The 16,409-nt window shown below is 37.8% G+C and overlaps 1 protein-coding gene across 22 annotated transcripts in view; it reads right to left on the reverse strand.

The window, feature by feature from the left end:
- The window catches only part of NEK1 (NIMA related kinase 1), a 203,320-nt gene that overhangs the window by 183,333 nt on the left and 3,578 nt on the right, over nucleotides 1-16,409 (reverse strand). For all 22 annotated transcript variants that reach the window (XR_011386262.2, XR_011386261.2, XR_016228912.1 and 19 more), the window contains 4 exons: nucleotides 10,517-10,665; nucleotides 8,250-8,346; nucleotides 3,800-3,897; nucleotides 915-998 (listed from right to left, as the gene is read on the reverse strand). Coding sequence is in view for 14 of the 22 variants with exons in the window: in XM_070068291.2 (XP_069924392.2) it covers nucleotides 915-998; nucleotides 3,800-3,897; nucleotides 8,250-8,346; nucleotides 10,517-10,633 (396 nt within the window). In the remaining 8 variants the exon portion in view is untranslated. The remainder of the gene's footprint in view (nucleotides 1-914; nucleotides 999-3,799; nucleotides 3,898-8,249; nucleotides 8,347-10,516; nucleotides 10,666-16,409) is intronic.

A 16,409-nucleotide genomic window follows, 5' to 3' on the forward strand; every position in this document is an offset into this window, starting at 1 on the left:
AATTGGCCACAATGGCGGGAGCTTGTGCTGATCCAAAACCAGGAGCCAGGAGCTTCCTTGGGGTCTCCCACATTTGTGCAGGGGCTCAAGGACTTGGGCCATCTTCTATTGCTTTCCCAGGCCACAGCAGAGAGCTGGATCAGAAGTGGAGCAGCCGGGACTTGAACCGGCGCCCATATGGGATGCTGGCTCTTGCAGGCAGCGGCTTTATCCACTACACCACAGCGCCGGCCCCCCTAAATAAATTTTTAAAAGATGTAAATACCTCTAGATGAAAATCCAGAAGATTAAAAGTAAAAGTAAATAATAGATAACAATATTGAAAATTTATAGCTAAATACTTTCCAGAACATTTCCAGAGAAAATATATTCTCAAATTAAAAAGAACACAGTATACTGACTAGAAACCAAGCCTCACCAAAGCCTAACACTGTGAAATTTCAGTACAATGAGAACAAAGAGAATATCCTAAAATATTCCTCAGAAAACATATGCAGATTAGAAATCATAATGGCTTTTAGAATCCAGAAGACAGTGGGGACTATCTTTAAAATTCTGTAGGAAAATAATTTCCTACCTAGAAGCTTATATTCACATGATCATTAAAGTGAAAGCATGAAATAAAGTCATCTTTAAACATGGAAAATCCCCACAAATATATTGTCCACACATCTATTTTTTAGATTTATTCCATCATAATTTGGGAGCAAACCAAGAGGAAGACATGAGAAATAACAGATCTACTATGCAATGTAGATGAAGAGGATTTCTGGGACTAGAGTTAGGAGAAATAGAAAAAAGAGAAGACAGATAATCTACTGCACATTGAATCAGTTTCCAAAATTTATGGCCCAAGGAAATGCATGCTTAATGTCCTAATTTACATGGAAAGTTTAGTGACAAAACATACATACCTGCGATTTTATGTCTCGATGAAGAATTTTTCTATCATGTACATGTTTCAGAGCCAAACATATCTGTACAAACCAGTCCAAAATCTAAGGAGAAAAATCAGATCTGTCATTTCATTTAAAATTAACATTTCACAGTAGTCTTTCCTGACCATAAAAATGATTTGGGTATATTTGGGGTTGAAGGGAACTAAATCCATTTAAAAAATGTTTAGGCTACAATTTCCTTTTATTTTGTAGGCACTAACATTAAGAAGATGTTCAAGCCAATTAACATAAATAATGTATGGAGTATCTAAAATAGTAGCATCTCTTGTAAATAAAATTAAATAAAAATCTTCAAGAGTGAAAAATGGAAACTTTTTATATATTTTATAATAGTACGACAGAAGGTGACTCTCATTTTTAAAAGAATTCTGTAATACTTTTTAAAAATACAAATAAAAATCACAATATAGGAAAATAATAAGGCTGGAAATTTGAAAAGTATCTGATTTTTTTTTCCTTTTCCCACATTTACTATATGTAAACACTGTTTCTGGAATCAGTCACTTGAAGGTATAATGACTTAATGTCTACCTCAATACCAAGTATTACCAAAGTAATTCCAAGTGGATGACATTCCTAGATATAAAAATATTATGGGGCCAGCTCTGTGGCACAGGGGGTTAAAACTCCAGCTTACAGGGCTGGTGCCGCAGCTCAACAGGCTAATCCTCGCCTTGTGGTGCCAGCACACCAGGTTCTAGTCCCAGTCGGGGCGCCAGAATCTGTCCCGGTTGCCCCTCTTCCAGGCCAGCTCTCTGCTGTGGCCTGGGAAGGCAGTGGAGGATGGCCCAAGTGCTTGGGCCCTGCACCCCATGGGAGACCAGGAGAAAAACCTGGCTCCTGCCTTTGGATCAGCGCCGTGCGCCGGCCGCAGCGGCCATTGGAGGGTGAACCAATGGCAAAGGAAGACCTTTCTCTCTGTCTCTGTCTCTCTCTCTCTCTCCACTCTGCCTGTCCAAAAAAAAAAAAAAAAAAAAAAAAGCAACTCCAGCTTATAGCACTGGCATCCCATATGGGCAGCAGTTCAAGTCCCAGCTGCTCCACTTCTGATTCAGTTCCCTGCTACTGCACCTAAGAAAGCAGTGGAGGAAGGTCCAAGTCTTTGGACCCCTAAACCACTGTTGGAGCCCGGAAGAAGCTCCTGGCTTCTGATCAGCTCAGCTCCAGCTGCTGCGGCCATTTGAGGAGTGAACCAGTGGATGGAAGACCTCTTTCTGTCTCTACCTTTCTCTGTGACTCTTTCAAATAAATAAATCTTAAAAAAAAAAAAAAATCACTCATGAAATTACAAAAAAAACCATGGGCTATTTTCCAAAATCTTAGTTGAAGCAGGACTTTCAAAACATGACAGCAACCATTCAAATCACAAGAGAAAGACTGATAAAGCTGATAAATCTGTATGGCAAAATAAATTATCAAGTTTAATAATAAATGGAGAAGGTGCTTGCAATATAATTCATAGATTGCTATTTCTTTTACATCAAAATGTTCTTCCAAGTCACTGAGAAAAATACTAGCAGTAAAAACATGAAATGAACAAAAAAATGCAAAAGTAAGTGATGGAGAGAAAATGTCAATAAACATGAATGCAAAATATAAACCTCCCTCCAACTTAAAAATAACTAAACAGGATATCATTTTGACTTTACTACAATGAAATATTATACAATGTTGGCCAGATGTGGGAAAATAACACTTTTCATATCCTGTTTGTCAGAAGGTTAACTATAGTCATCTGGCAAAATATAATTACAGAACTTCTAGTACAGTGCTTCCTTTATTCCCCTAAGTAAAAGTATGCAATTAAAATTAAGAAAGGTGATAATGAGAAATGCACCAGGAATTTAGAGAAGGAAAAGATCACAGGATATTACAGCAGTTACAGAAAATTTAAAGAAGCAAGACTAGTTGAGCTTTAAAAAAGTGGTTGAAAAAGAGTTGGTGGGGGGGATAGCATAGTGACATAGTGGGTTAAGATGATGCATGCAATGCCTGGCTTCCCATTTGAGCACTGGTTTGAGTCCTGGCTGCCCTGCTTCCAAACCAGCTTCCTGCTAATGTGCCTGGGAAAGCAGCAGAAGTGCATGAGTCCCAGCCACCCAAATGGGAAACCAGGATGGAGTTCCAGGGTCCTGGCTTAGGAATGGCCCAGCCTTGGCCATTGAGGCCATTTGGGGAGTGAATCAATGAATGGAAGATCTCTCCCTGTCTCTCTGTAATTCGCCTTTCAAATAAATAGGTAAATCACAACAACAACAAAAAAGTGTTGGGTGAAAGTCATTACTAAAATAAAATAATCAGAATAAATACACAGGAAGGAAAATAAACTGTACAAACACAAGGCCCAGTATCTAGAAACAAAGTGTATGCTCAATAAACATCTGATATAATAAATGAAGAGGTGCAGGGAAAGAATAGAAAAAATAGGCTGCTCAAGTAGAATAAGGACATATTTTAGAGACCCTAAAATCAAAACAGATTAGATTTAACTCAGTTGCCAATGCAAAGCTTCTAGAATTGGAGTTACCAGGCAAAGCCTAATTTTAGGAAGGTCTGATTTGGCACCAGTAAGTCAGATTGACAAGATATAGAATACTTAACCAGCGATGATGAATAATTAAGTTTACATAGATGTGTGTCTAACATCTATTCTTACAGACTGAAAATGAGGGTGAGAAAACTATTCAAAGGTGGGAGGTAGACAAAAATGTGACCAAGATTTAGACATTACACCAAATTGCTCTAGTAGCTATAATTAACATTTATGGTTAAAAATAAATGCATATACTAATCAGCACACTTTCAACTAACAGGAGTCAATCTCCTACATACTAACTTACTTGATCTTCTTGAAACAAATTGCCTCTTTGAGCATTTATTCGTTTAAACAGATCCCCTCCTTCACAGTAATCCATCACTATGTAGAGAGAACCATTTTCTACAAAACATAACCATAACATTTCATTAAAATAAAGATATATAAAAAGCATAGCTAAATTATGGGTACGTAAAGTTTTCTAGAAAGCAGCAACTAAACAGAAAACAGAAGCATACTTAATAGAACTGAGGAGCAAATTCAAGGCACACTGGTCAGACAGCTTGTATAATGACAGGATAACAGGAAACTCCATTAGCAACAATTTTTCTATCAAGAAAATCCTGGGGCTGGTGCTGCGGCATAGTAGGTTAAGCCTCCGCCTGCAGTGCTGGCATACCGTATGGGCACCGGTTCAAGTTCCAGCTGCTCTACTTCTGATCCAACTCCCTGCTAATGCCCAGAGAAAGCAGCAGAAAATGGCCCAAGTGCTTAGGACCCTGAACTCGCATAGGAGACCTGGGAGAAGCTCCTGCCTCCTGGCTTCAGATTGGCTTAGCTCCAGCCATTGCGGCCATTTGGGAAGTGAACCCACAGAAGAAGACTTCTCTGTCTCTTCCCTCTCTCTGTCTGTAATTCTATGAAATGAATAAACAAATCTTAAAAAAAAAATAAAGACTATACCATCTTATTGGATAGTGGTGTTCACATTGACCATCATCTCTGAAATGTAGACAAAATGCATACAGATATACTTTATTTTATTCAATACTACATTTCTTAAATGTCATATATAAAATCATGTTTCTCCACCAATATGTCAGATGGTTAATCTTAGTTTCTAAATTACCATTAATTTTCAACTTCGTTTTATCTATTTGAATCAAGTATTTATCAGACAAAATAATAAACACTATGATAAACTCCAAGGATTCAACTGTAAAAAGGCAATCTCTACTCTCTTGGAGTTTTCTTTGATTTCACTGTTCTTTACCTGAAAAATGGCTTCCAAGAAAGCATTTGCATCCATTTTGATTAAAGCAAGGGTGAGGAAGGCTCGGTATATGGAACATTTAAGACCCACAAAATCATTTGGTCTGGTTTTGCCAAGGCAGCTGCAGGTGGGGCTCAAAATTCAATAAATCTAAAGCAGGATAATTTCTAAGTTGATAATTTTGTATGGCTCACCAATGACATTATAAATATCCAAATGGCTGTTGGCAGAAAAAGATCCCCTACTCTTGAAGTGATAGATTCAAGACAAGAGCTGCTGAGGCCATGATTCTATATCAAGATAAACAAAAATAATTTCCTCATCTTCCATGACAAATATTCAAAATAATGTTAAAATTTACATTTTTAAACTAAGTTGCTTTTCTAAAAAAATTAGATTTAAAATGCTTATATAAATTATTTTTAATTATTCAAGAGGATAATTAAATATTTGTGTTCCCAAAAAGCTTTAAAAAAAATTAAAGAGAAGTTCAAAGGGCTATATAGAATAGAGAGAAAATGATCTTAGTACTGCACAGGGACTGTGACCAAATATATATCCATAAGATAAAAATATACCATAAAAATTTATTTTTAAGGTTTATTTATTTGAGATAGAGGGACACACACACAGATATTCCGTCGCTCTCCAAATTGCTGCAATGGCTGGGGCTAGGCCAGGCTGAAGCCAAGAGCCTAAAACCCCATCTGGGTCTCCCAAGCAGGTGGAGGTGCCCAAGGAATTGGGCCACCTTCTACTACATTCCCAGACTATTAGTAGAAAGCTGGATGAGAAGTAGACTAGAACCAGTGGTCTGATATGGGATGGTGGCATTGCAGGTAGCAGCTTAAATTACTACACAACAACACCAGCCCCTATACCATACGAATTTTAGAATGAACCTCTAAGTTGAGGTTGGAGAGCTTGTGAAACACAGGAATTCTTATCCCTTTTAGCTTAAAAGTTCACCGCTATAGAGATACTGCTGTAGTAGGCAAAGTGTAAGATGTCGGAGCTGGTATTGTGGCACAGCAGGTTAAGCCACAGCTTGCAATGCCTACATCTCATATCAGAGTGCTGGCTTGATTACTAACTGCTCCACCAATTATTTTTTTTTTTTGGGGGGGGGTACTCCACTTTGATACAATTTCCTGATAATGAGCCTAGGAAAGCAGGGGAGGATGGCACTAGTACTTAGGTCCCTGCCTCCTACATGGGAGACCATAATGGAGTTCCTGGCTCCTGGTTTTGGTCTGGCCCAGGCCTAGCTGTTACAAGCATTTGGGGAGTCAACCAGTAGATAGAAGATCTCTCTCTCTCTCTTTCTCTCTCTCTCTCCCTCCCTCCCTCCTTCCCTCCCTTTCAAATAAATAAATACGTATTTATAATAAAATAAAATTCTGGTGATGAAAGAGAAAGGAACCTAGGACCACCATTGTAGTATAGCAAGTTAAGCTGCCAGAATCCCATTTAGGAGAGCCAGTTTGATCCCAGCTACTCTGCTTTTTATCTAGCTTCCTGTATTGCACCTAGGAAGACAAAGGATGATGGCCTAAGGATTTTGGCCCCTGTCATCCACATGGGAGACCAAAATGGAGTTCCTGGCAGGTGACTAGGTCTGACCCACACCTGGATGTTACAGCCATTTAGGGAAAATGAATCAGCAGTTGGAAGACCTGTGTGTGTGTGTGTGTGTTTGTCCTAGGTAGCTTCCTCTCTATCACTCTGTCTTTCAAATAAATAATCCTTTTTTAAAAAGGAAAAGAGAAAAGAAACTAAAAATCAGATGCTAGGGGAAAGATAAATAAAGGAAATTCAAGTTCCTGTGAAGGACGACTTGGTTACCATGGTATTCTTTCACATAAGATACATCTTCATTTTACTGCCATCATTTAAAAAAAATACATAAACTGGGTACTTTATGATATATTAAGTGAACCTTTTTTTTAATTTTTAAAAATTTATTTCAAAGGCAGAGTAACAGAGAGAAGAGACAGATATCTTCGTCTGCTGGTTCACTTCCCAAATAGCTGAAACAGCTAGGTCTAGGCCAGGCCAAAGCCAAAATCCAAGAACTCTACCCTGGTCTCCCACATGGGTGGCAGGGAGCCAAGTGTTCGGGTTATATTCTGCTGCATTTCCAGGAACATTAGCAAGAAGCTGGATGAAAGCAGAATTCCCAGGACTTGAACCGGCACTCGAATATGGAATGCTGGCAGTGCAATCAGCAGCTTACCCCACTGTGCCACAATGCCAGCCCCATTTTTTTTCTATTTATTTATTTATTTATTTATTTTTTTGACAGGCAGAGTGGACAGTGAGAGAGAGAGAGAGACAGAGAGAAAGGTCTTCCTTTGCCATTGGTTCACCCTCCAATGGCCGCCGCGGCCGGCAAACCGCGCTGATCCGATGGCAGGAGCCAGGTACTTATCCTGGTCTCCCATGGGGTGCAGGGCCCAAGCACCTGGGCCATCCTCCACTGCCTTCCCGGGCCACAGCAGAGAGCTGGTCTGGAAGAGGGGCAACCAGGACAGAATCCGGCGCCTCGACCGGGACTAGAACCTGGTATGCTGGTGCCGCAAAGCGGAGGATTAGCCTAGTGAGCCGCAGCGCCAGCTCAGCCCCATATTTTTTAAAAACTATGTTTTACTTTAATACCTTGCTCATCTGGTTTTAAAAAAAAAAAGTGATTTTGGCTCTAATTCACACTCTGAAACTGGTATGTAGTATGACCCTCAAAGTCATTTCAACTATCTTCTAGTAGGTATGGAAATTTTTTTCTGCCAAGGGCCATTTGGATATTTATAACACCATATGTGGGCCACACAAAATCATTAACTTAAAAATTAGCCTGGAATTGGGGAAGCAACACATGACTGAGGTCTTCCAGTTCCACTTCTAGACTTGGGCTCACTGTTCCAGTTTCTAAGCTTTTTCTGAAGAAACCTAAACACTGTGCTCAATAATTACTCTTGAGGTCACATGGTATACTCTGTTGACCCTGTAGGACCAAAGAAATCACCTAATAAAGAGCTTACCCCTGGGGCCATCGCTGTCAATGCCCCAGCCTGCAGTGCCAGCCTCCCATATGGGTGCCAGTTTGAGTCTCGGCTGCTCCACTTCCAATCCAGCTCCCTGCTATGGCCTGGGAAAGCAAGAGAAGATGGCCCAAGCCCTTGGGCCCCTGCACCTGCGTGGGAGACCCAGAAGAAGCTCCTGCCTCCTGGCTTTAGCCTGGCTTAGCCCTTCTGTTGCAGCCACTGGGGGAGTAGATGAAAGATCTGTCTGTCTCTCTTTCCTGTCTATGTAACTATCAGCCTTTCAAATAAATAAATAAATCTTAAGAAAAAAAAAGCAAAAAATTTATATTCTTTTTCTTTCCTGAGAATACAATTCACAAAAAAGTCCCCACAGTGAGAATATCCAAAAATCATTAATGGCTTAGGACTTATTCTGAAAGCTCTTAGAAAATATATCTGACCTTCAAATGATTCTCTATATTGGACAATATTTGGATGCTTCATGTTTGCCAATACTGCAACTTCTCTCCTTGATTCTTCCCTTTCTTTACTGGACATCTTAAATGGAAAGAAAACAGAAAACAGTAAACTAAAAAACCAATACTCAACCTGAAAGTCCACCAGTAAGACAGTGGTTAAAAAAAGTAATAGCACCAAAATATAAAATATACCTAGAAGTTAAAAAGAGAAAGTGAAATCTAATTTAAAACATTTTTTGTGTTTTTTCTTTTAAATTTTACTTATGGTATACGAATTTCATATATACAGATTTAGGAATACAGTGATTCTTCCTACCCTACTCTCCCTCCTGCCCACACTCCAATCCTTTCTCCTCTCCTTCCTATTCCCACTCTTAATTTTTACAAAGATCTATTTTCAGTTTACTTTACACTCATAAGAATAACAATACACTATAAAGAGTTCAACAAACAGTATGAGGAAAAAAAATACTGTTCCTCAACAGTGGAGACAAGAGCTGTAACAATCAACAAATCTCAGCATGTCCATTTCACTCCAATACATTACATTATAGATACTCTATTATTACCACAGATCAGGGAAAATATATGGTATTTATCATTTTGGGACTGGCTAATTACTGAGTATAATGGTTTCCAGTTGCATCCATTTTGTTGCAAAAAAAACAGGATTTAATATCTTTATCACTGAGTAATATTCCATAGTGTATATATGACATAATTTCTTTATCTAGTCATCAGCTGATGGACATCTGGGTGGATTCCATGTATTAGATATTATGAATTAAGCTGCAATGAACGTGGGGGTACAGATAACTCTTTCATATGCTGATTTCATTTCTTTTGGGTAAATTCCCAGGAGTGGAATGGCTGGGTCATATGGTAGATCTGTCTTAAGATTTCTGAGATATCTCCATACTGTCTTCCACAATGGCTGCAACAATATATATTCCCACCAACAGTGAATTAGGGTACCTTTTCCCCCACATCTTCACATTAGTTGTTTGGTGATTTCTGTATGATAGCCATTCTTTTGGGGGTGAGGTAAAATCTTATTGTGATTTTGATCTGCATTTCTGTGATGGTTAACGATCCTGAGCATTTTTTCAAGTGCCTGTTGGCCATTTGGATTTCCTCTTGAAAAATACCTGGGGACCTACACTGTAGTACAACAGGTTAAAGCCCCAGCTTGCAGTGCCAGCATCCCAAATGGGCACTGGTTTGAGTCCCAGCTGTAACACTTGCAATCCAGCTCTCTCCTATGGCCTGGGAAAGCAGTACAAGATAGCCCAAGTCCTTGGGCCCCTGTGCCTGCGTGGGAGACGCAGAAGCAGCTCCTGGTTCCTGGCCCTTGTGGTCATTTGGGGAATGAACCAGCAGATGGAAGCCCTTTCTCTCTCTCTCTGGCTCTATGTCTCTCTGTAACTTTGTCTTTCAAATAAATAAAATAAATTAAAAAAAAGAAAAAGAAAAAAGATGCCCATTTCTTAACTGGATTGTTTGTTTTGTTGTTGTTGAGTTTCTTGATTCTTTACAGATTCTGGATATGAATCCTTTATCAGCTGCGTAATTTGCAAAAATTTTCTCCCATTCTGTCAGTTCTCTCTTCACTTTGCTTAGTGTTTCTTTTGCAGTGCAGTGGCTTCTCAGCTTGATGTAATACCATTTGTCAATTTTGGCTTTGACTGCCTGCGCTTCTGGAGTCTTTTCCAAGAAGTCTTTGCCTATGCCAATATGTTGTAGAGTTTCCTCAATGTTCTCTAATAATTTGATGGTATCAGGTCATAGATTTAGGTCTTTGATTCATTTTGAGTGGATTTTTGTGTTAAGGGATAAGGAAGGGGTTCTGTTTCAGACTTCTGCACGCAGAGATCCAGTTTTCCCAGCACCATTTGTTGAAGAGATCATCCTTGTTCCAGGGATTGATTTTAGCTCCTTTATCAAGGGTAAGTTGGTTGTAGATGCATGGATTGATTTCTGACGTTTCTATTCTGTTCCACTGGTCTTATATCCATTTTTTTTTCAATTTAAAACATTTTAAGATGTCAAAACTGAGCTTTCTAAACACAAAAACAGAGGCACACATCACAGAAGAAAAAATAATCCTGGAAGGATATAGACTATTCTGAAATGGGATTATGAGAGTCTTCAAGTTACACATAGCCATATCTGTTTAAAAAAACTCTCTAAAAACTAGCCCTATTGCAACCAAATTATCACTACTGTAAGTAAAGGAAAAATATACTTACTCTTGAGATATTAATTTCTTTGATAACATATTGTCTTCCATCTTCTGTAGATTTAACAAGAACAGCTTTTCCAAATGAACCTTCTCCAATCTTCCGTAGTCTAACATACTTCTCCATGGTTCTTATTCTAAGGCATCTTTATAGATATGCTAGACATTAAAGAAAGCAACCATTAAAAGAGGTACAGCATGTCCTCTATAACTGTAATTTTTAATTCAAAATCTAATTCCTTAGTGATTTGCTAACTTTAAAAAACAGTATTTAACATCTTTATTCAAAGTTAAGTAAATTTCCTCTTAGTTTTACTCATTCAACCTAATTATAGTTAAAAAGAGAAGATCAGGGGCTGGTGTTATGGCATAGCAGGTGAAGCCCTCTGTGATACTGACATCCCTTATGGGTGCAGTTTCCAGTCGCAGCTGCCCTACTTTCAATCTAGCTCCTTGCTAATGATGGTCTGGGAAACGCAACAGAATATGGTCCATGTGTTTGGGTCCCTGTCACCCATGTGGAAGACCCAGAAGAAGCTCCTGGCTTAGGCCTGGCTCAGCCTTGGCTGATTCCTCATCTCTGAGTCAGCAGATGGAAGATCTGTCCGTCTCTGTCTCTGTCTCTCTCTCCTTCTCTATCTCCCTCTTTCTCTGTAATTCTGCCTTTCAAATAAATAAATCTTTTTTAGAAAGCAAATAGTGATATTTCAATTTTATCAAAATGCTTTAGAAGCTGAGTACTACATATATCTATTTGGAGAGAAAAGTAAACTTTTTCATAAATGAATTAATAAGTAGCATTACTTTAAAATCCTTAAAAAGAATATAAGCTTAGTAAGACACCACTTTTCAAAGTTATTTAATGATGACCTTTTTCACACATTTAAATTGTTTAGAATGTTTGCAGCTGGGCTGGCTTTGTGGCACAGCAGATCAAGTGGCTGCTTGTGACACTGGCATACTGTATCAGTGTTGTTCGAATCTTGGCTACTCTGTTTCAAATCCAGCTTCTCACTAATGCACCTGGGAAGGCAGTAGCACTTATACCTGGCCCAGCTTTGGTTGCTGCAGCCATTTGGGGATACAGGATCTCTAACTCTCCCTCTTTCTCTGCACTCTGCCTTTCAAATAAATCAATAAATCTTTTTTAAAATGTTTGCCATTAAAAATATATTCAGATAAAATTTCTGTACATATACCTTAGTGTACTATAAGGACACCTACAGATAAATTCTGAATTCAAAAAATGAAACATACATTAAAGCTTCCAAACATATTACTCAAATGCCTCATAGAAAATGTTAACCGGGCCTGCATTGCAGTGTAGCAGTTGAAGCTGCAGCCTGCAGTACTGGCATCCCATGTGGGTACCAATTCAAGTCCCAGCTACTCTATTTCCAATCTGGCTCCCTGCTGATGCACCTGGAGAATAGCAGAGGATGGTGTAGGTGCTTGGGACCCTGCACCCAACGTGGGAGACCTGGTTGAAGTTCCTGATCCTGGCTTCAGCCTGGCCCAGCCGTGGCCATTGTGCCCATTTGGAGAAAGAATCAGCAGATGGAAGATTTCTCTCCTCCTCTCTCTGCCTCTGCCTCTCCCTCTCTGTAACTCTGATTTTCAAATAAAATAAGTAATTAAAAAAAAAAAGTAAATAAAAAAGCTGTGTGTGAGCAAGGCAGATGAGAGCACTTACTCTTAAAAAAAAATCAACCAATTTATAGTCTAAACAGTAGTGAATAAAAATGCCTGCTACTGGGTACTCTACTGACATTCGTTATTATTTATTAAAACCTTTGAGAGGCAGTGAGAGTAATAGTTAAAGAGCATGGAAACCTTTGCATCAGAAAGCTTGCGTTTAAATCCTGGCTTTCTCATTTCTTTGTCATGTGACCTTGGTCAAGTTACTCTATGTTTCTCATTTTGTTCTTCTGTACAATATGGATAACTATATTATGTATTTACAGAACTGTTGGGATGATTAGCTAAGCAATGTACTAAGAACAGGGGTATATGGTGAGCACTGTTTCACTATTTGTTTTTGCTCATTTTTGCTAGGGAAATGGTACTTCATTTTTATTTGAATATTTTTGCTTATGAGTGAATTTAAAAAATATTTCCACGTTTATTAAACATTTGTATCTCCACTCTATTGAACTTTTCACTCATATTCTTTGTCTATTTTCTACTAGGATTGTTTTTTCATTAATCTATAAAAAATTCTAGAGACCAGACTTCTGACCTAGCAGTTAAGATGCCCACGTCTCACACTGGAGTTCCTTTGTTCCTGACTCCAGCTTCCCATCAATGAAGACCCTGAGAAGTGGCAAGGGTTCAAGTAATTGGGTTCTTATCTCCCACATGGGAGACTTGGGTTATGTTTCCAGATCTTGGCTCTGGCATCAGACCAACTCCGACATTTAGGGAATGAAATGAGCAAGGAGTACTGCCTCTCAAGTAGAAAAAAAAAAGGTAATAATAATAATTTAATATCCTCATGTAATGAAGTCCTTACATATAATAAGTGAATTTTCCCTTATTACTTGCTTTTCAAATTTAAATATAAAAGCCTATGTTAATTAAAAATTTTATCCTGCTTTAAAAAAAGATTTATTTGTTTATTTATTTGAAAGAGTTACAGAAAATGAGGGAGAGACATCTTCCATCTGCTGGATCACTCCCCTGATCTTCACAATAGCCCGCTCTGGGTGAGGCCAAAGCCGAGAGCCAGAAGATACACCTGGCTCTCCTTCATGGGTTACAGGGGCCCAAATACCTTTCCCAGGCCTTTAGTAGGGAGCTGGATCAGAAGTGGAGCAGCTGGGACAAGAACCAGAACCCATGTGGGATATGGCATCACAGGTGGCAGTTTTATCCACTATGCAACAAAGCCGTCCCAATAAATTTATCTTGATGTAAATAAATGTATTTATTTTTTCTTTATATTTATGCTTTTAATATCATACTTAGACTCTTATATAAAAATAATTAAGGTACTTAGTAGCTTTAGTAATGCCAAGTTCAGGAGCAACTAGAGTGCAATGTGCTAGGTAGTAAAGCCTAAGAGAGAAATTCATAAAAGCAACAGCATGACCTACTGACAACATCACTCTGATTGCAGACATACTTGAAGTCACTAAGTTAATTTGAAGCTAGCAAACAGTTAATTTGCCCAATATGCTATCATTTATTTCATTCATAACAAGCAGGCTTCCAATTGTATCATTTGCTACAAAGAAAAAATGAACTTATGAAACTATTTTAAAATTTCTCTTATGTTTTACCATATTTCTCATTGTAAATAAATCTATCCTGTCATTTTATTTGTCACTAAATGTGCTTCACTTTATTTTACCACAAAAAATAATCTGAATTCCTTAAATAACAAAATTCATATTCTGGGCCTCTAAGACTAAAGGGCAAGATGTGGTAAATTGATGGTTTAACTATATTTCATGAAATTTTGTGGGGAAGAGCATTTCTCTGTCTTAGAAAAATTATAACCATTTTCCATTTCAAAATTTCCACAGGAAACAAGAATGCTTCTCTTTTAGTAACTTAAAGAGAAACAAAAATTGACCCATTATCATAGCACTATAGCACCTTCTCAGTAAGTTAGAGAAAGTCATTCTAAACATATTTTCAAGCTATCTGGGCAACAGCCAAAATTTAATTTCTCCTAATCATGAAAGTTTAATATATATTACTATGCTACTTAGGAAAAAATCAAAATAAACTTATCTAAGAAAACTAAATTTCATAAATTAAATTACATTAAATGACAACTACATGAGTTTATTTCATAATTATAATTATTCTGTTAAATTTTGCTAAGACAGGAAAAACAAAATTAGTCAATTTGGCCCTTCCTCAAAATTTGGTTGCCTGTTCCTTTTGGGGACAAAACTAATAAGATGGAAGCTCCAAGAGTCCCTAATATTGCATTCCATTGCCAACCACATTACTGAGCATTGTGGTTCTAACTCAGTAAAGCATAAGAGAATCTATTTATCTAGATTAGCATTAAGAAAAGTGACTTGGATTGCCATCAAAAAATGTCAAGTGCAGACACCTACAAAACAATGAAAGGCTAGTGATAAGTTAGTTTCAGAACAATTGACAAGTCCACTTTTCTGTAGAGTGAATATACACTAGAGGAAAAGGGAAAACATGGAAAAAATAGATTACTTTCAAGGTCATACAATATATTTAACTGAACTACTTATTTGCTAGTTATGAGACTAGACTTCTCAATTTAATTACAATACTAGAAAATTTTTCAAAAGAAAAAAAAACAAAATTGTCTATAGACCCCCACATCCAAAATCATCATAACACATACCTGAAGGAATATAAGAATATGGTTTGGACTTTATTATTCAAATTATAAATTATTATTCAAATTATAAATAAATATTTGCCTTTTCTATGCTTCAGCTTCCAATATCAAATAAAAAGCACAATACTAATTTGACTCACTCTACAGTATTAAAGTCTCTAACAATTATATTAATTTGATCTCCATTTTATATATCTGATATTTAAAAAAAGCATAAAATTAAGAGATTTTTTTGACCTCTGGGCTTTTCAAAGATTTACATGATATAACAAATAAATCAAGGAGTTAAAAATCAATAGAAAAGACCAGCTGCATAATCAAAAGCTAAACATTTAACTTTTCTGGGTTTTAATTTCTTCATCTAAAAACACTAAAGCATAACATAATGCTATCGCAAAGGCTTTACCATTTCTAATGGTCAATGACTCACAGAGAAAAAAATAAAAACTAGGTCAGGAAATAGCAAATTTCAGCACTATTTATAACTGCAGTATTAGCTTCAAGGAGTAGGAATGATAGAAAAATATAGCTAAAGCCTTTCTATCAAAAAAGGCAAAAGAAGGAACCAAAACTATGGTGCAGCAGGTTAAGCTATTGCTGGCATAAACTGGTATCCCATATGAGCACTGGTTTGAGTCCTGGCTGCTCCACTTCTAACCCAGCATCCCTGCTGATGTGACTGGGAAAGCAGTTAAAGATGATCTGAGTACTCGGGCCCCTTCACCCAAACACACCCCACTGGATTTCCAGACTCCTGGCTTTGACTGGCCAGCACAGCCTAGCCATTGCAGCCATTTGGGGACTGAACCCACGGGTGGAAGATCTGACTCCTTTCCCTCTCTCTGCAACTTTGCCTTTCAAATAAATAAATAAACCTTCAAAAAAAAAAAAAAAAAAAAGGAAGAAAAAGAAGTCATGATAACAATCTCTTTAACCTAATTATTTAAAGGGTAAAAAAAAAAAAGTGCAGGAGCAGGCGCTTGGCCTCCTGGACAAACCACCTGTTGGGACACCGGCATCCCGTAGAGGAATGGCTGGACTCGAGTCCTGCTCTGCTGCTGAGTCCAACTTTCTGCTAATGCACACTGTGGGAGGCAGCAAGTGACAGCTCATGAAGTTGTTTGCCTGTCATCCACAAGGGGGAACTGGACTGAACTCCATGCTACCTGCTTTGGCTTAGCCCAGCCCCAGCTGATGGGGGAGTTCGGGCAGTGAAGCAGCAGATTGGAGCTCTTTCTGTCTCTCTTTACTTCTCTGCTTCTCAAATGAATACTTTAAAAAAAAAAAAAAGATGTTTATTTAAAAATAAGAAGGTAGAAGAAAAAATTTTGTTATGTGTATTTTACCACAATAAAAAAAGAACAAGAAATATTATTTGTTACCCAGCAGAATGACAAAATTTGTAAATTGTATCATTACACCATATCCAAAAGATTTTTAAATAGCAGGAAATAAAACAATGGGAGTACAAATCACACTAAGGAAAACAATTAGGCAATATTACCAAGATCATATATGTAAATTCTCATTCAGTGATTTCACTTTTAAGAATTTACCCTACAGGGAT

Source organism: Oryctolagus cuniculus, chromosome 2, assembly GCF_051225735.1.
Source record: "Oryctolagus cuniculus isolate XC-2025 breed Fujian yellow rabbit chromosome 2, ASM5122573v1, whole genome shotgun sequence".
Classification (NCBI taxonomy): domain Eukaryota; kingdom Metazoa; phylum Chordata; class Mammalia; order Lagomorpha; family Leporidae; genus Oryctolagus; species Oryctolagus cuniculus.